Below are 25,518 nucleotides of genomic sequence, written 5' to 3'. Positions count from 1 at the left end.
AGTTCAAATACATGCATCTTGGAAACCACACATTTCCAAAGGGCTTTGTGGTATGTTCTTACTTTAGAAAGACTCTCTGTTCCATAAGAGAAGGAAATACAAAGACACTGAAAAAAATATAAAGAGCAGAAGCAGCCATTTAAAGTGGCAACTAGATAATTACATATATCACCAAAAGAGAATTATTTCCAGAAGACCATAGAGAAAGAAAATTGGGAGTAACTCTCAGAAGCGTACTTAAGCGCACTAATCCCTCCCCCATACACGTGTGGGATCTGCTTTTCAGCTGCAGTGGCTGACTAAAATGTGAGTGGCCACAACAGCTGTAAAAGTAGCAAAGCATCAGTTCAAACTGGCTTCACTTCTTTTTTTATTCCTCTGAGATACATTAGACCATCTGTAACTAGAGATGTAAATTTCTGGAAGTGTGTGAAATGAAAAAAGAAGTCCAAGTTTCTTTCCCCATCTTCTTTTTGGGGTTGAGTGTGTTTTGTTTGGTTTTTTTTAGATTTAAAGTGAAAAAAAAAGCATGTTTTAGGAGAAACTGAAATATTAGTAGTAATTAGTTACTCCTTTAAAAAAAAGAAACATATTATCTGTAATTTATATAAAGCATAGGAAGCAGTACTAGATACATTCACAAAATAATATATGTTGTTGATTTAAAAACAACAAGTGAAGCTACTATCAAAATCTAGCTACTATTAAAATACCAGCACATGCAACTAAGTTTTGCCTGTGGCCACAATTAAAAAAAAAATGGAAAGGAGCAGAGGAAGCTGTTTAAAAACAGCAAGACTCAGTATTAATGATTCAATGTCTTTGACTCATAGGGGTTCAACTTAGGCAATTATATAGAGAACATTACAATGCAAATACATAACAAACTAATATTTGTAGGGAAAAGATTTAGAAAACAAATGAAAAATCACTGGCCTATTCATTACAATGTAGTTTACAAAGCAAAATTTTAAACAACAAAATGAAGTTTGACCTATAAGGCATAAGTTTCTAAGAAACTTCACTTTAAATACTTACTAGTTAACATTTAAAGCCTGAAGTCTAGCATTAATTATTTTAAATCAGACACAGTCCTGACTAGAATAAATTTTAATCATAACCCTAGCCCCAAATCTAATCTCAGTGTTAATCCAAATTTGGCAACCTCTTCCAACTCCACACCTACCCAGATAGCTAGTGTATGCCAGTAATTCTAGCTAACTCTTGCCTAGCTAACTCCTTTCTATCCAGCTGCTATACCAACATCCCTGGCACTTCATTGACTAGCATAAACCCTAATTTTGAACTGATCTGCAATCAAACATATCAATTGTTCGCACCTGAAATCTATTTTAAGCAGAATAACCTAATGTTCAGTCTAGTAAGACTTTTGGACATAGCACTAAACCTAGATGAAGCGTCTCTAATAAGCTAAACTTATAATAATTATTATCCCAGTCCTAGCATTAGCTAGAGACACCAAATTTCATGAGAATAGAGGCCTCCTCTCTGTTCTTCTCATCAGGAGAAAAGAAAGAAGAAAAGTTAAAAAAAATCTTTACTCATTTTCTTTTCACTGCAAGTCTATAAACTTCCTTAAAAGAAGTATCTAAAGGAAGTATTTGATAAATAAGTTATTAGAATATAATATCAGTATTTAAATATAGTTATGAAATAAACAATACAATTTAAGTTTAAAAATATAGAAAATATTAAAAATGGCTGTATTGCACACTGATACATTTAAGCGGACATCATGTCAACACTTTCTAAATATGAAAAATCAAATACTGAAAATATAAAATCATAAGTTGAAAACTAAGAAACAAAATGGCAAGTCACACCAAGGTAGCTTGAGTCTTATTAGATACCTTTTCTGACTGATGTTGTAATATTTACACAGAACAGCTCAAATTTTTACATAAAATGGCTTGCACAATGAGCATAGATGTAAAGAATATATGTGGTGATATCAATATGTCTGGTAAAACAATTATGGACAACACAAAATTTGGCCTGTGGTATACTATACTATAATTGTCTACAATTATGTCTTTTAAAACACAATATACTTTAAATAGTTTCTATGGAAGGAGTCAGTTGCAGCTATAATTTAGTTTTAAATAGTGTTCTGAACATCCTTCTCCTCCTGTGAGAAAATGTTTTCACACTTTTTGTTTCTTCATGGGGGAGGTGAAGAAACAGGAAGAAAAGGACTGATTTTTTAGTTCCTCATTGTCATTTTCCAAGCTCGTATCTCCTTTGTGACAATCAAGAATTTCATTACATCAGCTACTATCTGAGCATGCTTCTAATAATAATAATTATAGGCATATTCATTTTTAGCAGACATTGTGATGATGAACCTTCTCCAGTGGTCTGCTCCCTTAAGAGAGTAGGATTTAGACAGTACAGGTCCTAGAAATCAGAAAAACAGTTTCAAAAGGACTATAGAAACATGCAAATAACTAGTAGAAGAATTGCAGACTGAAAACAACAGTCATTCATAAGAAAATTAGTTTGGAGATGTTTATGTATAATTCACCTGTTCATAGCTATTAGTGGGAAAATAAGCAAACAGTAAAAAAACTGTGATCAAGAAGCCAGACAGAATTCATGCATGAAGTAGAATTAGATCATTGCCCTCTGTAGTCAGTAGTCAGAGAAGGCCTTTCCTTTGCTGCTTAGCCATTCTGAGTGGCTATACATTTTTTCATCTGTCATGGCAGAACTGCTGTTCTGAAGAAAGCTACAGCTAAATTAGAGGATTTATGTTTGAAATATAGTCACCAAATTTATAAGACAAAACAAAGCAAAGCAAACAGAAGCGAGCAGGGCTATTATTTGGAGAAGCTGGAAGTGGTTACTTTGTTTACTGAAAAGCAGAAGGAAATGCTGGTAAAATCAAGCACAGGCACAGGGAACAGGAGGGAGACACGGAGGTGTCACACTGTGAGACAGGGAGATTTGTCATTCAACGGTATAAATGTTCCAATACCCAACCGGTATTGGAAGCCAGAGTAGGGGAGATGGGGAAACAAGAAGGTGTTGCAATGGGAGCTGGAAAGCACTTGGAAGGAATCAGAAGGAAACACACAATAGTTTTTGTGTAACTCATTTAAAAGTCATAGCAATCACAAAGCACAAATCTATCTAAAATCAGGCTTCACTTCTTTGAATACGCACTTCTTGTAGACTTGCTATTGTTACTCAAAGTACATAAATTATTGTTATTTTGATTTCTGGGCACAGCTGCAGCTCAAAAAATATTTGAATGGTGTCTAAAACCACACCCTAATAAAAAAAATTTTCAAAGCAGAACTCCTCTCCCAGCTGCTTATCAAGATAGCCAATTCAACTCCTTCCCCTTAGTGCAAGGGGAGAACAATTCAAAAGGGCTCTGGGAAGCAAATATTTGATTGAGGGGTGGGAACTCAAGAAAACTTGGATGAAGACAGCTTCCCCGCCCCCCCCCAAGAAAGCAGCATAAATTCAGCAACCACAGTTTCTAATTCATATGTAGATTGACTGTGATAGTGTGGCAGTCTTTCAGATACTAGTAGATTGTGCCAAGATTGTGGTTAGTGACTTCTATCATCTTAAAAAAAAGGAAAACAAAAAAAAAGATCATGGCATAATGTTGCAACCCAAGATTTATCACTCAACAGTATAAATGTTGACCAAAAAGTCAGTCAAACTAAAAGGTTTTCTAAACCTCTCCCTCCCTGCCTTCTCCCCACCCTCCTAACCCAAAAGAGGTTCCTAGGGAGATATATACGCTTAGAAACATACTTACCAAGGCAAGTATAAAGACCCTGACTTATCCATGCTAGTATAGCAAGAGTGATAAGATCTCCAAAACTTGCTGCTATAGGAGTGGCAACATTGTCAGGATTAATACCAGTCTTCTTTGATCCAACAATAACTCCAACCATTATTATACCTAGATTCAACAAAGGAGACAGTACAGAAACCACATCTGCTGTTGTAACTCCACAGAAAATTCCAAGATAATGGCAATTTCAAATTTGATAAATACGAAGTTGGTGCTTTTGTCCCAGGATGACTGTTCTTCCCACCTGACTGATGTCTGTATTTTTAAGTTTTAGACATTTTTTTAAAATGACGTTATATATTAAAAAAAATACAGTAAGCACACACACACAAAAAAACAAATCAAGAACCTTCTGTACAATGAACTATTTTGCTTATGATTGGAACTAGCACTATTGAAATTGTAAATCAGACATTTCCTGAAGAAAAAAAAATATGCAGTGTATTATTTCTACATCCTATTAACTTTAGCTGACTGAAATTTAAATTACACTAGGGAGAAAGCAATATAAGATTAAACACTTTGACATCTGATACTGTGCAAGATTTCCAGTCATGGACTTAGCACCAAACATCAAGAAGCTACATCATAAACTAAAAACAAGACAACATATAAAAATGTTACTTGCTACACAGTTAAGAAATTTTAAATTAGGGATGTTGGTTTCTATTTTTTTCCTATAAACAGCAACAGTAACTTTTTAAGACGCATTTCCCTGCAGAATGCAAGTGGCTACTAAAAATAAAATTCACATTGTTATAAACAGTCTTCTCTGGCATAACCTCAGTAATTTCCCTCTCATCATATAATACGCATAAGAGCTTCAACTGTGTATAGTATCTTTTATGTTATTTAAAAAAATCGTTATTTTCAAAAATTGGTATTATAATTTTCATGTATTTTAGCAATATTATGTATTGTAGGCTACGTTAGGAGTTCACTTTCAGAGAAACTACCTAAAGAGTTACACTCCATGAAGTTCTCAAAAGAAAGAAATTAAATGATCCTGTAGGATCACAATATTTCAACAGCACCTGCTTCACGTGTAGGAGGATGAAGCTTCGTAAGTAATTTCCTGTGCTGGCTCATCACCAGATAACAACAAAAGTTTCTCTTCATATCCAAATTACATATGAGAAGTGGAAAAAATGCACTTATATTCCCCAGTTCTCTTGGTGCTCTTAATTCTGTGAATGATCAAACTCAATGGCTTTGTAGTCACTAAAAAAAGTGTGTGCTCTTAATTCCATGCAAAATGTTAACAATTTTGTAATTTTCACATAAGTAAGCATATCAAATTAGTACAAAAAGGAAGTTAAACATTTTACTTGACTTACTATTATTAAGACTAGTGACTATGTATTTTCATTAAGAATACATCACAAGTAGAGGTACTATTTCCCCCACCATCATGTCCATTATGTACCGTCTTTTATGGTTAAATTTTTCCTGACAATTGGGAAGAGAAGATTAAATTCATCATGCCGTATGGCTCCAGACAGACATTGGCACTGTTTTTAGAGGGGGACTTGAACTTGGCCCAAATCCTTCACATAACAAGCCAATTTGTTCACTTCAGATACAAAGCAGAGCACAAGCTAACATACAAGCAGCGTGGACAACCAGAAAGTTTGGATTCAGCTGAGCTAACATCCAGGTTCACTTGAGTTTAATTACAAATAAGTTCTACCTGTTTAGTATTAAGAATATATTTTGTATATTAATGAATATAGAAAGCAGGGGGAAAAAGTTCTCCACCATATTAGGTAAAATCTAAAAAACATACTTTTTGTTTTAGATATGCTCAGGAGGTCATGCAAATCAAACCTTTCCAAGGAATATGACAGGAGAGGAATACAATATGCAGGCCTGTATGGAAATTGTAAAAGGGCATCCTATCCTCAGCTGTGTTTCAGCTGTATTATACCTTACTGGATTTAAATTTTTAAGGGATAGCGACATTCAGCATCCACAGAAAACTAAATAACTGAAAAGTAACATATACACTCCTTTTACCTTGTAAAAGAGAAGCTATGAAGGCAGTTGCTACGCTGCTGGAACACAGAAGGATTGAATGATCAAAGCGGTATTTGCCCTCTGGAATCCAGCCCAATATAACTGCTGCCACTGCTGCCAGAAAACCAACTACTGTTGCCTGAACCTGGAAAAGAAAAAGACGGTGAACAATATTTAAAATAATTGATAGACTAACAAGGACTACAGAATCATTTTCTGTTATTCTTTCTTCCTATCTACATTTATTTGCAAGGTGTAAAGCGAGCATGCTCATCCATTTTGTAGAGATGATGATGATGATGACCTTGGATGATCAAGAAGAAAAATCTTATGCCAGCAGAAGAGGCTTTACCAGCATTTCAGAGACTCAAGAATAACAAAAGTAAAATCAGGGAACAGACCTGAGGATTTACCAGGAGCCAAAGCTGAAATGCCTAAAGAGGCTCCTAAGGCCACTTAAAACGGTGAAGTCACAGTATAAACATTTCACCTATTTTTTGAGCATGTTGTATTATAACATAGGAACATGAAATAGTTCTTAATCTTAAGAAATAGTTGCTTTGGAGAACAAACATTCCTCAAATGACCCAGCTATTTAAAATATTGCTTATTGTCCAAAAGCTCCATCACATATTTCCTTTAAACATTGAATCCAGTGCAAATACAGTACTGAAAACATTTGAAAGGTCAAATTTAAAAGGTTTTGCCAAACCTGAAATTTTTCTCTAATCATCCTCAGATCCTCTCTCAGAAAAATTAAAAAGGAAATACGCTTGGTACAGTCACAAAGAATACTTTACCTCTTCTTCTGATAAATATAAACTCATATTGTTTTAGAGAAGAACTACACTCTTTAAAAAAAAAAAAAAAAAAATCAGTCATGCAAACATTATATGTTAAGTATGAGCCAGTGTAGTGGAGCTAGTTTCCCATTAACACTGTCCATCTCCATACTTACCAATGTTTGTGATGGACTTTTTCAATAACTTTGTTCACTTACAGGAGCTAATTAAATAAGTCCATTATATTTACCTGTTTTAAGGCCAAATTGCCAATTATTAGGTTCCATTTCTCAATGGGCGAATCCATTTTTCCAATATTTACCTGTCAAAATTACAAAAGAATTTCAGACATTTGGGTTTAAAATCGTATTACTTGAAAATGCACTAACAAGGCAGAAACCCACAAATAATTCAACTCATACAAAAACCAGACATTTTGAAAGCAAGTTAAAACCAAGCTATACTTCTTTCAAGTCAAGCATTGGTGTTGATTTTAAATTGTACTTACACTATCTATCCAAAAGTAGCTAAACTTGATGCAGTTTTACATAGTAACTTGTTTAACATCAGGTTACTGTGCAAGATATACTAGCCACCTTACTTTCCAGGAATGTCCAAGCACCACCAGTGGCTGGATCAGTGGCTGGAAGGGAACCTTACCAGTGTTCAGTCACTTTAGACTGAACTTGTTTCTATGGCCCTTAAATTCTACAAGCCAATAGAAAAATGTACAGACACGCGTGTGTGGACACACACACACACTCTCATGCAAGTGTGTTAATTGATTGCAATGAAACTACTTGCACAGAGAAACTGCAAGTGCTTATAGAAGATCAGAAACCACATCTAATACTGTTTAGTATTCTAACTTTTCATTTATACAATACAGCTAGAGAATTATGATGCTGTAAATGATATCAGTCCAGTCCTAAGGCAGTAGCTGGAAAGACAGCAAATATATTATTCTAAGAAATGAAAAAGTACATACATAGTCTTTTATAACGTATTTCCTACTTTTACTTATTTTTTTGAGGTAGACGACAAGATCTGAAGAACAGTACATACCACTGCAGTATGACTATATTTAAAATAACTTCCTTTTTGAGATAACTGAACAATTTTTTACATGTTGAGCATAAATTTTAGTGTTTTTCCCATAGAATACTAATTTATAAGATAACATACTTCTCAAAACACAGAAAGTCTTAATGCCTATTTTTTCCTCTTTTGATAATTTCTTTCCAGTTGGTTTTACTTCCATTTCTTTTCCACTGTTCCATTTTGTGACAGTAGTGACTTGCAAGGAATAAAGTATTAAAAGAAATGCTAACTTAAAAACTTAGAAATAGAAGACACTTTATCTCAATCTACACTATACATATTTTACAGTGTTCAAAACACAAAGATCTGCAAATACATGCATTAAATTTAACTATTACAGCAATATTTAAGGAAGTGCAGATAAGAATCTCCTTTGCATCCTTCTTAAATCTATATGCTAAATGAATGAAATGGCAGGCTATGGAGAGCTTCACGCTTTTTCTCCTTTGAAGAAGTTTTTGAAAAGTATCCCAAAAATCCCTGTTAAAACAGTAATCTTGCAAAATGCTTAATCCAGCCTGAAAGTAAGCTGCTGCCAAATGGTATAGTTCTTCTCTCCCCTACTATCAGCTACACGTTCATATTTTCTTTCTTGAAGCAGATCTACCAACTCCATGAGTCAGTTCATGGCAACATAAATTTGTTTGCTGGTTTGATGGAAAACGCTTTTTTTCAGGGAGGAAAAAGGGGTTATCTTCTACAAAATTATCTGATCCATCACATGCAACCATGCACAAATGCTCTTAGGGTTTGGAAGGGAGAAAAAGAGCAGGATGACTCCTTTCAGCTGCAGATTTCCATAAAGTAAGATAAAGTTTATTGTGATACTGTGGAACAGATGGACCTAAACAAAAAGTTCGTAAAGTCATATTGCTAATGCCTAACCCTGATAGCACACAGTCAAAACAAGAGTCTGCATAAGTTTACAGGGTGACTGGATAAGTGGTGTTTTGGTGTTGAGTTGTGGTTTGGTTTGTTTGTTTTTTTTTACTTCCTCTTAAAAAAAAAAAGAAAAAGGGAGAAAAGGCAACAGTGTGAACCGAGACAATGAGAGTGACTCAAACTACAGAACAAAGCTAAAGAACACAAAACACACAATATAAATATTGTGCTTGAATGGCCAGTTGACGAAGTACACCTCACACAGTTACCAGCACAGCAGTGGGGGGAGGGAGAACAGTTTACATTAACGCTAACATCAAAGAGAAGTACAAGCTATGCCCTGAGGTAGATTAAAAACACAGTCTTGAGACAGATTTAGTGAAATGACTGATTCTAAAGTGGATGGGACATTGTGAGTGACCAGTCACAAGCAGCTAAAGCAGGAATTTGGGCAACAAGATGAATGAAGGTGATCAGGCAAAACTTGAAACCAGATCTATTATGGATAACAGAAACTTGCTAACAAGACCTTAGGTTTTGGCTGACTACATAATTACAACGGAATAAAGATAATTAGTTTACAGCCCCAACAGCATAGACATGCCTACAAATCCAGATGCAATTATAAGCTAATGGAGCAAGAAGGGTATGAATTAGCTCCAATGCTGAACTCAGGTTAGAGATTTCCTCCTCAAAGGTAAAGCTATTCACAGGGCACAGTCTTGCATTTCTTGTAAAGAGAGTATATGGTGGGGAGTCAGCTAGTGCAAATTTAGGTCAGAGAAAGGTAGATTAATCATACAACTGCCTCCAAATAACTGTTTAGATATGCCCTGAATTAATATACTCCTGCAGTTTTCGCCTAGGATGAGGATGACAGCACCAAAGATTGGATGGCTAAAGAGAGTAGGGGGTCAATGAAATCAATGTAAAGAGTACAAAGGTCAGAATAACCTGTTTCACTGAAGTATGAGGGAACTGGCATGGAAATTACAGATCAAGTGGTAAGCTTTTTGATTAAACTCTCCAGTAAGGAATGATACAATATGACACAGCACCTGTTTTTAAAACCTGGGAGAAGCAGAGCAATCAAGGCAACTGGAGTTTAAATTTGTATCTGGCAACTAAGACCAAGCTGTTGCCTGTAAGGAGTTACATGTAACATATAACAGGTTTCCATAGTTTTTTGTTTTGTTTTTGTTTTAGTTTTTTTTAACTAACAGTTAGAAATATCGCCGAGTTCTTGTGTATTTGCAGTAGCGCTCTGGGGGATGCAGCTGGCTATCCACCAGCTCGCAGAGCTGTGCGCATTGCAACTGATGCTGAGCATGACAAAAAGACACATAAAGAGAAAGTTGGAAGGTTCTTTGCAAGATAAAAGCCATTTTTTCTGGTTTTTTTCTCACATATAAAATGTAAATATAATCTTGCTAGCATTATCCTGATAATGAATGATCTATACTGTTCTTATTTTGTACTGTATTGTTCTCTTAAACCTCCACTGTGTTGTGCACGTGTGTACACACACACACTCTACAACATTTACTGATGAGCTCTTCACCAGCTAGAACAAGTTAGAGCCACCACTGGAAAAAGAGAGAACATTCACCGAAACATGACAAGCCTCTACCTGCTCCCCATGAAGGATGTCCAATGAACCTACAATATGACTAAGGAAGTTCCAGAAAGTATTTCACTCACCTGTGTAACTTAGTCCAGGGTCTGTCGTAATTCTTGAAGAAAACAGGTCATACAAGGAAATCAGAGGCATCAGAAAACAAACAAAAAAACCCCCCACAAGTCTGTTAATGCAAAGCTGGGAAATAGCTCGGTGCCAGTGGTCCTGTGACCGTGACATTGGGCAATGCCAAAGAAACTGGAAGTCCCACAAGCCACATAGCACTGTCTGAAGAAATATATACTTCACTGACTTCTTCGTAGCCAGTTAATTAACCTTCATGGTGGAAGGACGTGAACAGAGCTGGCTAACCTGATTTGGCCAAGACAGACATACATGGCATTCATGGCATGCTTGAGTAAAAACCTCTGAAGCATCAGCTGATTTATGTCTTGGTGAGACTTAATGACAGTGATAAGTGGCACTAGTAACATTCCTCAAACTAAGCCCTCTCAGAATGGGCTGTTTGAGTCTTGGTGGGAGCTTGGACTTCAAATGGCCAAACTGGCTCTGAAAAATCACGTTCAAGACATCTACAGATCATGTTATCACACAGTTACTGGGATACTCTTAAGAATGCCATTTTCGGCTGCAGGGAGTGGCCTGAACCTCATGATGCCAACTTTAGTTAACCACTGAACACAAAGCCAGTGTTGTGGCAACTCTGGTATTCTTTATCTGTGGTGTGAGAAGGCAATCAACTTCTTGACTTTTGCTAACAGTTGATGGACAATACGAACTGAGGTCAGAATTCCCAGTGCTGAAAAAGGGTCTGCATGACCGTTTTCCAAATGTCCCCTGAGAGCTGCGAGGTTCACAAATGAGATGGCATCGATGAGGATGGGAAATCAGCCATTTACTGGACCAGAGAAGTAGTTCTGGAGTCGTGACCTGGCAAAGGTCATAAGCTCAACTGAGATAAAGAATTAAAGATCCCATTAACTGAAGCAGAAGTGGTGGAGCTGATTCCAACCCTCTTTTTTTAAGCCTTCAGTAAGGCACTGGTAGATCTTGGACTTGGTGTATTTTTCACTATGCAATACAAGCACTTTCAGTCCTCAGGCCACGAACTGTACCAGTCAGGAACAAATTAAGCAACACGTCAACACACAAAAAAAAAAAGTAAAGTAAAAGACAAAAGTATTCCTGCCTGACAGTAAAGGCAGTAAGGTTTAAACACAAAATATTGTTAAGAAACAGTAAGAATACTCAGAAAAGTAAGAGCATTAAAATCAACCAGAGAACACGACTGAATAGCTAAGGCTGCCATTGACAACGATACAACAAAACATGTCAATTCTTATGCATGAAAGAATGGACACAGGGCAAAAGTAATCAATTTCTATAATGGGCATGACACAAGCAAACCTTCATAGGACTGCTAAGGCTATGTCCATCACAGTGTGCATTTGGGCAATAATTCAATATAATGTGGCAATGAAATTTATTAATGACAGAAAGCTGGAAGACCTTGTCAATATAAAGCATTGTAATATCATACAAAAACTGGATGACCTTGAGGATTACAGCAACGAAAACAGATTAAATTCAACAGTGGAAATGCAAGGTCATGCACTTAGGGACTAATAATATTTCTGCCAGAAGATGGGAGCGACAGCTGGAAATAACACAAAAGGAGAAATACTAGGACACAGTCATTGATCACAAAGTGACTGTAAGGTCTAAATCTGACACTGCTAGGAAAATAAGCACATATAAACTTAGAAAGTTTCAAGACCAATTTTCGAGAGAAATAAGGAAGTGCTATTCTATGAAGCCATACTGAGGTCTCATCTGGAGTTATATACACCTTTGACCAAACATTTTCTAGAAAGATTCATTCAAGTAGGAACAGGCAGAGAGAAGGGGCCTTCCTGAAGAATGGAAAAATTACCTTACAAAGGAGAAACACTGCATAAGGCAGTGTCATACAGAGATACCCACTTCAGGTACCAGAAATAGTTTAGCCATGTTACTAGAACGTTCTGTTCATGATAGTTATCCACACACAGAGAAAAGAGATATGGTAAGGTAACCTGGCTGGCTTAGGCTAAAAAAATGAAGGGATGGAACATTTCCTGAGATGTAGAAAATAACTATGACAAATACATAAGAAAGAAGACATGGAAAAAACCTAGTTATGCTCTGTTACAGTGTTGAGACACACAAAAAAATAAGCATGCCCAAAAAAACCCACCACCACCACAACAAAAAAGGCATAAAACTATTTAGCCAGAAAGCTACAACAGAGTTTCTTACAGTTTGATCAACAAAGGTCTGAAGTAACAATGGGAGCAACGTTCCATTTTGGTGCCACACAAATGGTCTTTACAAAAACGTGTTCAAAATGTATGCGTTTTGTTAGCCTATTCAAATCCCATCAAGGCCAAAGAGATATGTCAACCTTACAGAATATACATGTAAATCTCAAAAATCTACTTTATCTGTTCTGAATGATGACACAGAAGAGACCAAAGAAGTAAAATTTTGATGTGTGGAGATTAGAAGAGGGTCACCTTTTTAACTTCGCCAATTTAATAACAGATTTAAAGAGCGCCCGTAACAGCCAGATTAAGCCATAAACATAAAACACTTGTGTTCCAAATATTTGTTTTCCTTTCACAATATTTACAACATGTATCTGAAGAGGGAAGGGGAAGAGAAAGTTACTCACAGCAGTTGACAGCCGGGATGCCAAGGTCATTTCCAAATTTCCTTTGAGACCAAGAAGGGCAGGAACCAAGATAAAAACTTCAGTAACATTCTTGAACACATCCCAGTGCTATTTAAAGGATATAGTGGGAAAAATTCAATTGAAGAATTCTCTTTAGACCATCTGCAAAGTATTCAAAAAATTCTGTAACTCATAACTTAAGCCTCCAAAAAAAATCAATATTTTTATATTAGACCTAAAAGTCTAAAGCCAGAACTGTTATCTATCTAGATAAAACAGATTTATGACTGCATATTACTACTTCAAAGATGAGAATATCAAAAGTAAGAGATACAAAACTTGGCCTTAAAACAAACCTAGTTAAAAAAAGATGTCATTAATTGGAAGGGTTGGGTTTTTTTATGACTTTAAAATAGTACCAGGTGCTATGACTGCTCTTGAATTCTGCACGTAATTTACAATAATATTTTCATCATTTCCCTTCCAGCTGTGTAGGAACCTCACTTGTCAAATGGACAGAGTCTGTAAGTAAAAAAAGCTTCTCTTAATTCTTTTACTTCTAAGCGTGAAATTTAGAAGAGTACCGTTTTCCAAAACCCAGATTTTATAAAGCAAACAATGACAAACTCTCACATAATTTTTTTGTGTGTGCTAAGTTCTTGGCACAGAAATGCTGTGCTACTTTGTATGTCTGTCAGTCCATGTGTTTAATTTGTATTCATCAACTTTAACTAAACTAAACTAACAAAACTGTAAATTGTCTTTGTATTCAGGGATTTGCAATGATTTAAATTATTAATTTAATTTTAAAAATTATTCAGTTCTCAAAAGTAAACAAGATCTGACAACTTTCTATATGTGAAGTTACGCAGGTATTTACTACTGGGAAAGAACAGCTGTGAAATAGTTTGTAAAAAAACAAGCTTAGAATGCTTTGTTATCTTCAGATTTTCATTTCCAAAACACGTTCTGTCACATTTAAATATCCTGCTGACATCACAGTTTAATGCTTAGTTTAAGGTGAAAAAAGGTAGTACTGACACTAGGTATTTGTTTTTGCTTTTGTGTCACATCTCTCTCACACGTGGTGAGCTGGACTGGGAAAACAATAAAAGATTAAAAGTAATATAGAAGGAAAAATCAAGATACATCTCAATCCAGCTCAAAAAACAGCTACACAAATACTTACATTCCCTTAAGGGAAGGAAGGCAAGGTGAAACATTGGGTTGGAAGCCAGAAGTGGCAGTAGGCACAACTGCCTCTTTTGGCTGATCATTATGCTGTATCATGAAGTAAATTATATATTAACAGAATACAAACAAAGCATCTGTACAAAGAATAAATTGGTAAGGTGTAAATGAACAAAGCACAAGATTAATGTAAAACAGCACAAGGAAGCAATAAAGTTGGCATGTCAATTTTTATTTTCCTTTTTCTTGATGTATAAAAGTCTTTTCATTGCAATTGACTGAAGACCAGGCTTCCTTTACCCTCTCAAGATTTTGAGTGACAAAGATGGTCCCCTCTTACTCCTCTTTAAATTAACTTTGTAAACTCTTTAAGTGTAGCTAAAGAAAACCCTAAAGCTGAATGAAATAAAACAAAAGAAAAACCAGATCAATTTCTCCACTGTCTTTCAGTTTGAATACTGTGGTTATTTAATATTTTTTGAATAATTTTTTGTGAATCTACTCATAGAGGAAGAGAGAATCCATGAGGTTTGCATTTATAAGAAATTTCTGGTTTTTAAAAAACAGAAATTAGATAGGAAATATAAGTAAATACAGCCTTCAAAATACAAAGAGAAGGCAAGAAAATAGGCTAGTCCAATAAACCTTTCTTAACCGTTACTTTCTCCAGAATTTTCTTCAAATATCACTGCACAAATAATTATTTCATAGGCAACTGTTACTTTTAACTCCACTGAAATGCTGCTGACATCTCCAACTGTGTTAAGCTAAAAACCAGTCCTAAAATGTTCCATACAGGTTTTAAAAATATTATTAAACTTAAATCTTAAAATTCAGAGAAAGTTCTATTTTATCTTAACCCTGAATAACTATCATCAGTTAAATCTGCAACCACAAACCAAGACAATCTGGCTTCTCTGGACCTACTACAATTATATTTCAAGGTGGACATGACTTTGCAGTCCTGTTCACACCACTCGTGTTTGTAATTTTGAGTGTTCAGTATACCTAATGTTATATTAAAAAGTCACTTACATACACCTGAATATTCAAAAAAGCTCTCAGTCACTTCATATGAATTTCATATAACATATGAATGTAATACACATTTTCATACACCATGTGCATTATCATGGATCAAATCTACACAGTATTTCAGAAATTGCATAGACTCGAAGCACACAAGGAGATAAGATAATGCAATAAATTCTTCTAATCTTTTTAAACTCCTGTGTATTGCAGCATCACGGTTAATTACAACTTCCACTTGACTACGTATACATTTACCAGCGTCAACAGAATTTTGCATCATTACTATATTTCAATCTTAGTTAAAGCAGAAGGTAACAGTTTTATTCACCAACTTACTAAACAGTTGTGGTTAAGCGACAACACTTACCGAGACTCAAATGACTCCAAATTAAACACTGGAACTGTTTAAGATGAGGTTTGGGGAAAAGGAGTAGAACCATACACAGACCTAATTACTCCTCAATATTGTAAACATCTACAATATCACGCATTAGAATTATAAACCCCACAGACTATCTGTTAAAAAAATATCTTCCAAAGCAAATACCAACCTGTACAATATCCAAAACCATGCCAGCAGAAACTGTTCCAAATCCTGCTAGCAAAAAAGGTACAAGTATCTGTAATGCCATAACACTACTAGATTCTTTGGGTGGTTTTCTACTCCCTTCCACAATGATATCTTCATTACTGTCACTAGATAGGTTGTCTTCCTGCAACATGGCATCTGTTTCTGAAGTGTCCATTCCATCACAGTAATTATAACTGGCAAAATCATCATATTTAGGGCTACAGCTAGATGGGCTGTGTCCATTACTACCATGAAAACTTGGTTCCGAGAAGTGATGGTACTCTGTGTGTTGTTCAGACCTAACGTTAAAATTGTGTCCTGCCTGTTGTAGTCCATCTTGCCAGACACCATTCACTTTTTTGTGTTTTTCATCCTGGTTTATTTGGTAAACAACAGGAACCATACTCAAAAGCAGTCTCAAAAATTTATCAGACTGAATTGTGTTAAGATTTATGGTCCAGTTTACAAAACCTTCTCTGTCATGAACTTTGCTATTTGTTTTGGAGATGGTAGATCTGCCTTTACAGTTAGTCATAGTGCTATAGAAGTACAGGTTGAAAAGCGCTTTGTTCTTCAGATGTCAGTGAAGAAATCTTGTAGATGAGTCATCAAGTGCCACACGATGACTTTAAAACAGATAAACCAAAATGATCATTTTTGCATGCAAAAACGTTTTTTCATTGATCTCAGATCTTCAACAATTCCGTAAGCAAGACTGGATCTGCAAAAAAGTAAAAAGTGTATATTCAGGCTTTAAAATATTTTAACTCTAGAGAAGACGCAAGATACTGGTTTAAATTTTTAGATCACCCAGTATCTTTCCAAAGCAAGTATTTGTAGAAATGCCAATCTCCTCCAACATTCAAATGTCTAATTTGAAAGAAATTAGAAGGTAAAAAGGGAAAGTTGGTGGGTGAGGAAGTTTCACAAACCAGTGTACTTTCCAGTGCAAGAAAGAGGAAGCAATGTGGACTGTAAGTGAATTGGTGAGGGCCTAGCTTTTGCCTTTTTAAAGCCCAGGAAGTCAAAGTCTTCAGGCAGATACCGTGTGTAGCCCTAGACTTCCAGTGGCCTTGAAAGCAGTAGGTCCCCAGAGAAACGTATTTCTGCAAGGTGCAAGGGTATGGACAAATGGAGTCCATGTGGTGCACTGCAGGGCCACTGTTGTTCCTCCCACTCTATGCTAATGGCAAGGAGCATGGAAAAAATAAGGAAAAAAAGCCCCTAACTTTCAAAACACTATCAGAGGTTGTAAGCCCAAAGCAATATTCTGGGTGGCAAAGGCCTTATGTCCTGAGAGTCCCTGCCCTCCATCCCCATAAAAAGATGACAAACTGATATTGATATGTACAATTCAAAAGCATGTTAATTTAAAATCATAATAACTGAATTTTCTCTGAAGCAAGCACACCAATTATGCTAAATATCTAGAGCTACTATATACACATAATAAAACTGGACATTTTTTCATAAAATACTACGATACCAAGGAAAGGAAACAGTAACAAAATTCAGACCAATTAGTTTAAAATAGTTTAAATTAGTCTAAGTTAAAAATAAACCTGCAGTACTATGTTCATAAATATGGCATATTAAAATTTAATTAAAATTAGAAAAAATGTTAGGAATTAGGATAATTAAAATAAAGATATTAAAAATTTGATTTTAATTTAATTTTGCATGAAGTGTAGGTTGCAGATATTTCCTGAAAGACAGGTTATCGTGATGTCTAGTAACCACTAAGATGTAATTATTTGATCAATATTAAAACTTGATGTGGTCAGTTTGTTTTGCTTTCTGCAAATCATGCAAATACAATGTATCTTTTATGTTTAATGTGATTTAATGTGCATTTATTTCTACTTTGAAATTTCCATTATGGTAGAAAATCAAACAAATATATATTGGCAGCCTCATGTCATTTGACGTTTCCTCCATCAGAAACCACTTTACCCTCCTCTTCCTCAGTTTTCATATTGTGATAATAGTTACGGTAATTTACTGAAACAACAGTTTTCATTTGACTTGAAGCTTTGTTGACTTCGGTATTTATTACTAGACTCCATGAAAACAGGTAAATGATTGGCATAAAGAAAGAAACAAAGGTCAGGCAAACCACACCAGCATGATGTGGGATAACACAATTCCACAAGCTCAAGTATCTACACAAAGCTGGGAAAACATATTTTTACAGACTGCAGGAAATAAAAATAGTTTAGGGTTAGAGGATTTTTAATCTATTTTTCCTAAGAAAATGAAGCTCCTAATATCATATCATTTATGCTATGATCCCTATACTTCCCCTGCCTCCTTTTCAATGTTTTTAAGTCATCCAATATTTCTGGAGCAATTTCAGATAGATTTGACAGAGAGCAGAGATGTCAAAGCTTTTAGTAACTAACGGCCTTATAAAAGATCCAAATTTGTGTCCTTGCTGTACAGCATCTTCAAACATTAGTTAGGACAATTCACTCATATGCGGCCACAGCAAGTCCACTTCAAAAGTCCTGCTGGTCACAGAATTACTTTTTTTGTTTTTGTGAGTGAAGAGACGACTCAGACACGACATGAAGATTTTTCCTCTATCAACGGCTTTATCCAAGGGAGCTCTGACCAAGAAATGAATATTTAAAAAATGACAATGGAGTTTATCACTTGATTTAGAAAGAAGTCAAGTTTTACAAGAAAAAGCAATCTGTTTTCCACAAGACCAACAGAGGAATTTAAGTAACCAAGATTTCTGCAATATCTTTCGCCACTCTGTAGTGGATAGTGCTACGTTGAACCTTTTAGCATAACTGCATAAAAACTACTAGGCCTCAATTCTGGTTTCCACGGACCTTAATTAGGAGTAACAAAACAACTTTTGCTGCTATCCCAGAGGAGCTCTAACCACAGGCCAAAATGGTGCTCTGTTAAGTGCTACAGAAAGACAGAACACAAAGAGGTAATTTTGTGTCTTCCTGGCCCAAAGGTGGTATTATCTAAGTAAAAGAAAAGAAATGGTGTATAAAAAAAGACAAGCAGAAGCAGATGTATCATTAAACTAGGAAACTATTATCAACTTCTATGACAACAGCAGAGAGTTTTATAGAAGGATTAAGAGGAATACAAGAGAAGAGAAGTTCATGGAAGTTGAGGAAAATTAAAATTTCAGGAAAGGTATAGCCTAGGGTGCTGAAGGTTGCCAACTGATTTATGGCAAAGGGACGTGGCACACTACTTATGAAGCTTGCAAAGGGAAAAGCTTTGGATCACTTTAGCCAGCTGAGTTTCGGTTGGTCACAAGAAACATCTAGATTAGAGAAACTTTATGATAGAATTCAAGAATGGGATGTAGAATTAAGATGTAAAAGGGTCTGTGATGAAAGAAATGTACTTAGACCCACAGCAACCTCACTGTTTTTTTGGGGGGGCGGTGGTATTTTTTTTTTAGGAGATGCAGAAGAGTAACAAATGAAGGATTTTATTTCACTTATGGGGAAATACATTGAGAAAATTTCCCAATAGCTTTAACAAGCCAGAGTCTGGCTCTCATTGTGATTTCTCCAATATGTCCTCCAGTCACATCACCAGAGTGCTAGACCAGTGACTCATGGAAATCATTCATTGGTCTGGAACTCTGACCAAAAATGTTTGGGTTAATTATCCATATTTTTCTAACATGGAATTTTTTTCTTTTAAGTTTTTACTATCTTTTTTTTTTTTTTAAGAAACAAATCTGTTAGGAAGATTGTAATTTAATTTAATATGAGAAAGTGTTAACAAATAGAAATGGCACTTAAAAAAAGAGGAACAGAAGAATAATTTGGTCAACTAACAAGTTACAAAGGGAAGAAGAGGTTGGCATGGACGGCTAACAGTTGAAATAGTACAAAGCAGTTTGGATGACAGTCATTTATGGTTTTCCTAACAAAAAGACTTGGAGTGACAAAAAGTGAGTTAATGATAAATGCTGAAAAATGACAATTTAAGAGACAAACCGACAAACATACTATACAGTGAAGAGTAACCACTTCCTCAGAGCATACAGAGAGGAGATAACTATGAACCCTTCTGAACATAACTATTCATTTCTAAAAACCTGTTCCAACGAAAATAATTTTCCAAATGTCATTTGATGCAATAATTTTATCCTGAGTTACGGGATGCTAATATTGCTGTACTTTTAGGGTTTTTTTGGTACCTATAAAATGCAGCAAACCATCTAAGGAACAAGATGATCTCAGGGACAAGAACTCCCTAAGAAGCTTTATCATTGACAAGGACAATGCCAATTTTATTGTGTTGTCTAGAAAAGATATAGGCAGCTAAAGAAGCAAGTTCTACTTGAGTAACTCATATGAGGAAAAGGAGGTAAAAAAATCTCAAAAATCCCATCCCCAGTTTCTGTAGGAAGAGGAGATAAGTGAATCTGGTTTCTTGCCATATAATCAGGAGGTTAGAGAGTAAGATGAAGTACTAAAAAAAAGGAAAAGAGAGAGACAAAGATCCTTTGAGAAGCCAGGGAGCAGCCTCAAATTTATCCTACCTGGCATGTTATATATGAAATGAAAGGACATCTTGTCCTTGTCCCTACAAGCAAAATAATGAGCTATGCCCAGACTATGAATTTAATAATTTCCACTTCTTTATTGTTTCCTAAGTACCTACTTTTAATAGTTTCTTCTTTTCCTTCATACATTTTATAACACATAACAATTACTGTGTGTTATTCACCTCTCTCTCAGTCCTGCAAACATACACAAGCATAAACAAATAGTCCTGCAAACATACACAAATAGGAAATACAGCCATACCTTACTGTTTGCTGAAGACATGTTCCTGAAAAGTGAGACACTTAGCAATCCAATGGATAACAAACCTGTTTTCCCCGTAAGATTTAATACAATCGATGCATACAGCAGTTTAAAAAAAAAACACATACAGAGACAGTATATATGATGTGGAAAACGGACAGGCAGAAGCAGATGATGTGGAAAACAGACAGGAACATGATCCGGAAGAGACACTGACTTTCAGAAATGGATAGCTGCTTTAGAACAATCTCAGCTACTTCAGCTATGAAACTGAACACCTGATCTTTATCACATATTTCCATCCTTCACCTTTGATTGGCTTGATTGGTCTTGATTCATCTGAGGAAGATGAAGATGACAAGGAAAACGTGACTGTTTGGGAAGAGGCAGCAAGAACGCTCTTCATTATAACCCAAACAAATTGCCTACATTGCTTCAGACACACTCACGATTCAGTTCTCACAAGCACGGGAAGGAGATGCTTCTTCTTCTAAGGTTTAAAGAACATCCAGCACCATCAGGATTAAGAGGCAGGATTCTACAGCTAAATTTGATCATTTAGTGATTAGGCTGCTGCTAATTTATTTAAAGCATGAAAACAATTAGTAATTAAATCACTGTGCTTTTTTAAGTACTTTCAAAAAAAGGGGAAGGGGGAAATGTGGTGAATTGAGTATGAAACTTTTGTAGGGTCAACGTTACGACAGCCTAGAACAAATATTTATCAAAGTTTAAGTCTGGGAAAATTAACTTCTTTCGGAGTTTAGCTAGCAAACCCAAAAGAGAATGCTTATCTAAATAACACTGAGGGCTTTCACAGGATTTAAATCTAATCACGCCACAGTCAAAACCCATTTTTCCTAAAAGCTGCAAACATTTTTTACAGGCAATCTTTCAAAGCAAGAATAACGTCTACGTTGCACTTCTAAGTAGCCTACAATGAAACACAATAGCTTAAACATGCCTGCCTGAGAAACACCTCTCAGTACAAGAACGAGCCTCGGAAAGGGATATTCAGGAAAGTAATATGAAACATTGATGAAATACTGAGCTTTGATATTTTGCCATCATAAGCAAAGATGAAGCTGGATTCTTTTCTGGCTTGAAAGATGAAGCCAGACTCTCTTCAGTGAAAGGATGAGAGGTAGTGGGCACAAATTAAAACGCAGGAAATTCCACTTAAACATAAGAAAAAGCTTTGTTTTACCATGAGGGCAGTTGAACACTGGTCCAAACAGGTTATGGACTCTCCATCCTTGGTGATATTTGAAACCCAGCTGGACAAGGCCCTAAGCAACCTGCTCTACTTGATCCTATGCTGAGCAGAGGTGGTTGACTAGACCATTTCCAGAGATCCCTTCCAACCTCAACAATTCTGAGATTCTGTGAAGTTTGAAATGTGAGGTTTGGGGGGACTTTAAGTTCAGAATAATATTGACACAGGTGATACAGGGATCTGCATGGCCTCTTCTCCACTATTGCGTCCTGCATAATGGAAGTTCCCAGTATCGCACTGACATCCTTATCACAGCTGTGGCTACTCATTTACATCCTTGTATCCTAGTGAACGTATCGGTAGAAAGTGAAAGCTACATCATATCACCTTAGCACATACGGAGAGTAAACAAACAGACTGTACTATCATTAACCATTTTGCAGAATCCGGAACACAAGGTGGTACGCTGGGCTAAGATTATTTATACCAGATACTTCATGTATCTATACTAAAATGGTATTAAAGATTGGAAAACATGCTGAAAGTTAACAAATGTTGCATGCAAAGCAGATATATGGGCATTCCATACCATTTCTTAAATATTATGCAGTAAACTGACTAACATGGTGTTTGTAGGCAGTTGTAGGTTAAATTAATAGCAAAAGAAACAAAAGAAAAAATAACGAGAGGAAAAAAACAGATTAAAGAACGCCCAGATGCCTTCTTGAATATAAGACACGGACAGAGCTGCCAGCCTCAGGCTCCGTTTTCAGACAAGTTTGAGACTGCTGCATTCCACTTCCTGAACATGGCAGCTTTCGATTTTGGTCACAAGGAAGAGAAAAGCAGCTGTTGGGAAAAGATCAGGTTTGCCTCTGTACTTTTAAGGCAACTCAATTAGAAGAGCCCAAAACAGAGCCAGCAACAAGGTAGCATGCTGTCAAACGTGGTCAGGTTGTAAAATCACCCAAATGGAATACCAACACTAAAAATACCAGGCGTATCACATCCAGCCCATCAAAAGCAGGTGGGAAAGTTTGAAATAAAAGAGATAATGCAGTCCTATAGATTAAGTAACCAACAGGTACTCACCAGGATGAGTCCTAACTGTACTATTTGGGATCCCGATTACAGGTTTCTACTGTCATCACCAGGGAGGGATGAATTGCTTATTAACTCGGGCACTAGGATACAGACTTCACATTGTTTTTTGTGGATAATATCCTAAGGTATTTGAAAAGAAAATGATAGACTGTTATTTTTCCTTCTGAAGTGTCTACCAGTCACACTGTAGTATTTATGGTTCCAGTTTCACAATCTCTTCAAGGCAGTATATGTAGGAAATGCTGCCAAAACAGGTCTTCCCACCTGCTCTCATCTTTTTGCCAGCATTACTGAGCTGGTAAAGTGAGGATAGCTTAGGATGACTGCTAAAGCCTGCTAGGACTCTACTTAGAAAAGATATATGAGCAGACTTTTTTAGGGTATTTATGTTTTGTTCCTGACACTAAGACTAAACAATTATTTAATTTTATATGTTCCATTTATCAGAGCCGGGCTAATGTAGCGTGGTCTATAATCTAGGATCAAACGTGAGTGAAGACGACACACAACTGCATCCCCAACCATGGGGCGGGGTGGTGGTGGAATTATAATATTCACTGAAATTAAGGAAAGAGACACAGCTACCACTTGAACTTAATTGAAAATTAATGACAGAGTAGAAAGGAGAGTAAATCATAAAAAGCTCCTACGTTTTGGCAGAAAAGTATGGAAAGAGCACAAATGTACCACCACCACCAATGCTTGTAAACAAGCAAAAAAACCCCCAGATGATCGTCGAAGCCTGTACGTATGCTGTTCGTGTACAGGTTCCGTGCTCGCCCAGCAGCTGCACCTGCGGAGGCAGGGTCTGGCACATTTTTATAGGTGCAAAGGCTGGGACAGAGACCCAGGTGCGTACGGGCCCGCAGAGCGCCAGGGTCACGCGAAACCGTGGGCAGATCCTGCGCGGGCCCGGAGGAACCAGAGACTGGGCTCGTTGTCCGGGCGACCCGCAGCAGGGCGCCATGAGGAGCGGATGGCGAAAAGAGCAGCGGGGGTTTGAGGAGCGCAGGGCAGCGGGCGGCCTTACGCGGGCCGGGCGCAGGACAGCCGGGCCGGCCGGCGACGAGCGGAGCCCGCCCTGGCGCCGGGACGCGGCTGAAGGGAGGGCGCGGAGGGAGGCTGCGAGGACGGGCGGCGGTCTCGGGGCCCGGAGTACGGGGGGCGGGAGGGGGCGAGCCCCGCCGCCCGCGGGGGAAGCCGGCCGGGGCCGGGGCCGCGAGCGGGAGGAGGGCGGGCGGTGCCGGGTGCCCCGCAGCCCGCGGGCGGCCCCCGGCGCTCGGGGTGGGGCAGGCGCCTCGCTCGCGGGGGGCGCAGCGCCCGCAGGGCGGCGCCCGGCAGCTCCGCCGCTCCTGAGGAAACTTTCCCGCCCGCCGCCGCCCGCCTCGCCCCGGGGCGGCAGGTCGCCGGCCCGCCCCGGCCCCTCTCCCCTCGCTGGCGTCCGTCCCCCCCTCTCCCCGCCCCCGCCGCCCCTTCGGGCCGCGCCTTCCCCTCACCTGGGCGAGGGCGACGCCGGCAGCGGCGCGGGGTCCCGCTCCATCGCTGCGGCGGGCGGGGAGGGAGCAGCCCGGCGGCGGTGACAGCTCCGGAGCTAGGTGAGCGCCGCCGCCACTGAGCAGGCGCGGAAGCGGCGGGAGGGCGGGCAGCCCCCGCGATGATGTGGCCCGTGATGCGCAGCAGCCGCCGCCGCCGCCGCCGGCCGCTCCGGCCCGGTGCCTTCCCCACCGCTGGCAGCAGCTCTCTTGGCGACGGAGCGCGGGAGTCAGCGTTTTGTGCGGGCTCCAGAATGTCAGCTACTAGGACGTTTTTGTTCTTTCCTGCGGCTTGGCTAAAAACAGCTCCCTCAGAAAGCCTTTTTTTTTTTTTTTTTTTCAAGTATTTGGGTCAGTTGGGATATTCTTGTGCTTGCCCAGCTGGTCTGTAGGCCCTGAGTGCAACACCGAGTGCTTACATGTCAGTCTGCGAGTTAGCTCCCTTGAAATCAGCTGCCTGTGTCAAACTAAATACAGCGTCAAGGCCTTGCTGGGCCCCGTTAATCGATCCTCAGAACTCTTGTTCTGAGACACGCTTGATATTAATACATTAAAATAGTCAAGCCAGCTAAATTTGTGCAGTTATTGTCATTACTAGTATTATTCCTTGATTGTCACTCGACACTTCGAAGTGGTGAGGATGCCGTAAGTGGAAGGCGAAAGGGAAGAAAGAGGAAGAAAAGAAAACCAGGATTTAATGATGGGGACGGCAGCCAAGCCTACAGCATCTCTTTTCCTTTCTCCAGACAGAACAAAAGACAGCACGGAGAAGTCACCAAGTGTCTACCGTAAACTGGAGCTGGCTGCTGTGGGTATGTGTGGAAAAGCAGAAACAGAAGAACGTATTTGCAGGACTGGAGCCAAAACAATCTGTGCTACAATAGTGAAATATACAGCACCATCTTGAACTCTGAGTCGATACCGTATGAAATGAATGAACCAGCCCAAGCCTCAGAGCTATTAATTCGGTGGTGAATGCTGTCTCAAGCCTGAATTTATTGGGAATTTGGGCTATGGATGCTGTTGTCCCCCTACCCTGGTAGCAACCACATATATCCATGCCTCCTGTGTGCTCACATGTCATGCAGTGTGGATACATAGTTGG

General features: G+C 38.0%; 1 protein-coding gene across 5 annotated transcripts in view; it reads right to left on the bottom strand.

The window, feature by feature from the left end:
* Positions 1-24,532, bottom strand: part of SLC41A2 (solute carrier family 41 member 2) — a 57,883-nt gene extending 33,351 nt beyond the window's left edge. Inside the window, exons 1-7 of one of the 5 annotated variants that reach the window (XM_087766214.1) lie at positions 24,378-24,532; positions 22,870-23,001; positions 15,743-16,483; positions 12,969-13,076; positions 6,884-6,955; positions 5,852-5,996; positions 3,797-3,943 (exon numbers count right to left, since the gene is read on the bottom strand). In XM_087766214.1, the coding sequence (XP_087622340.1) occupies positions 3,797-3,943; positions 5,852-5,996; positions 6,884-6,955; positions 12,969-13,076; positions 15,743-16,297 (1,027 nt within the window). In that variant the 5' untranslated portion in view covers positions 16,298-16,483; positions 22,870-23,001; positions 24,378-24,532. Of the gene's footprint in view, positions 1-3,796; positions 3,944-5,851; positions 5,997-6,883; positions 6,956-12,968; positions 13,131-15,742; positions 16,484-20,561; positions 20,650-20,870; positions 20,952-22,869; positions 23,002-24,377 lie in introns of those variants that run through there. The other 4 variants (XM_087766213.1, XM_087766216.1, XM_087766215.1 and 1 more) reach the window with 4 other exon arrangements.
* Positions 24,533-25,518: the final 986 nt, after the last annotated feature.

This window comes from Nipponia nippon, unplaced genomic scaffold, assembly GCF_047370975.1.
Source record: "Nipponia nippon isolate SJK-2023a ecotype South Korea unplaced genomic scaffold, ASM4737097v1 scaffold_3, whole genome shotgun sequence".
In the NCBI taxonomy this organism is placed as follows: Eukaryota; Metazoa; Chordata; class Aves; order Pelecaniformes; family Threskiornithidae; genus Nipponia; species Nipponia nippon.
The sequence above is the reverse complement of the archived record's forward strand: the minus strand, read 5'-3'. Positions and strand labels throughout refer to the sequence as shown.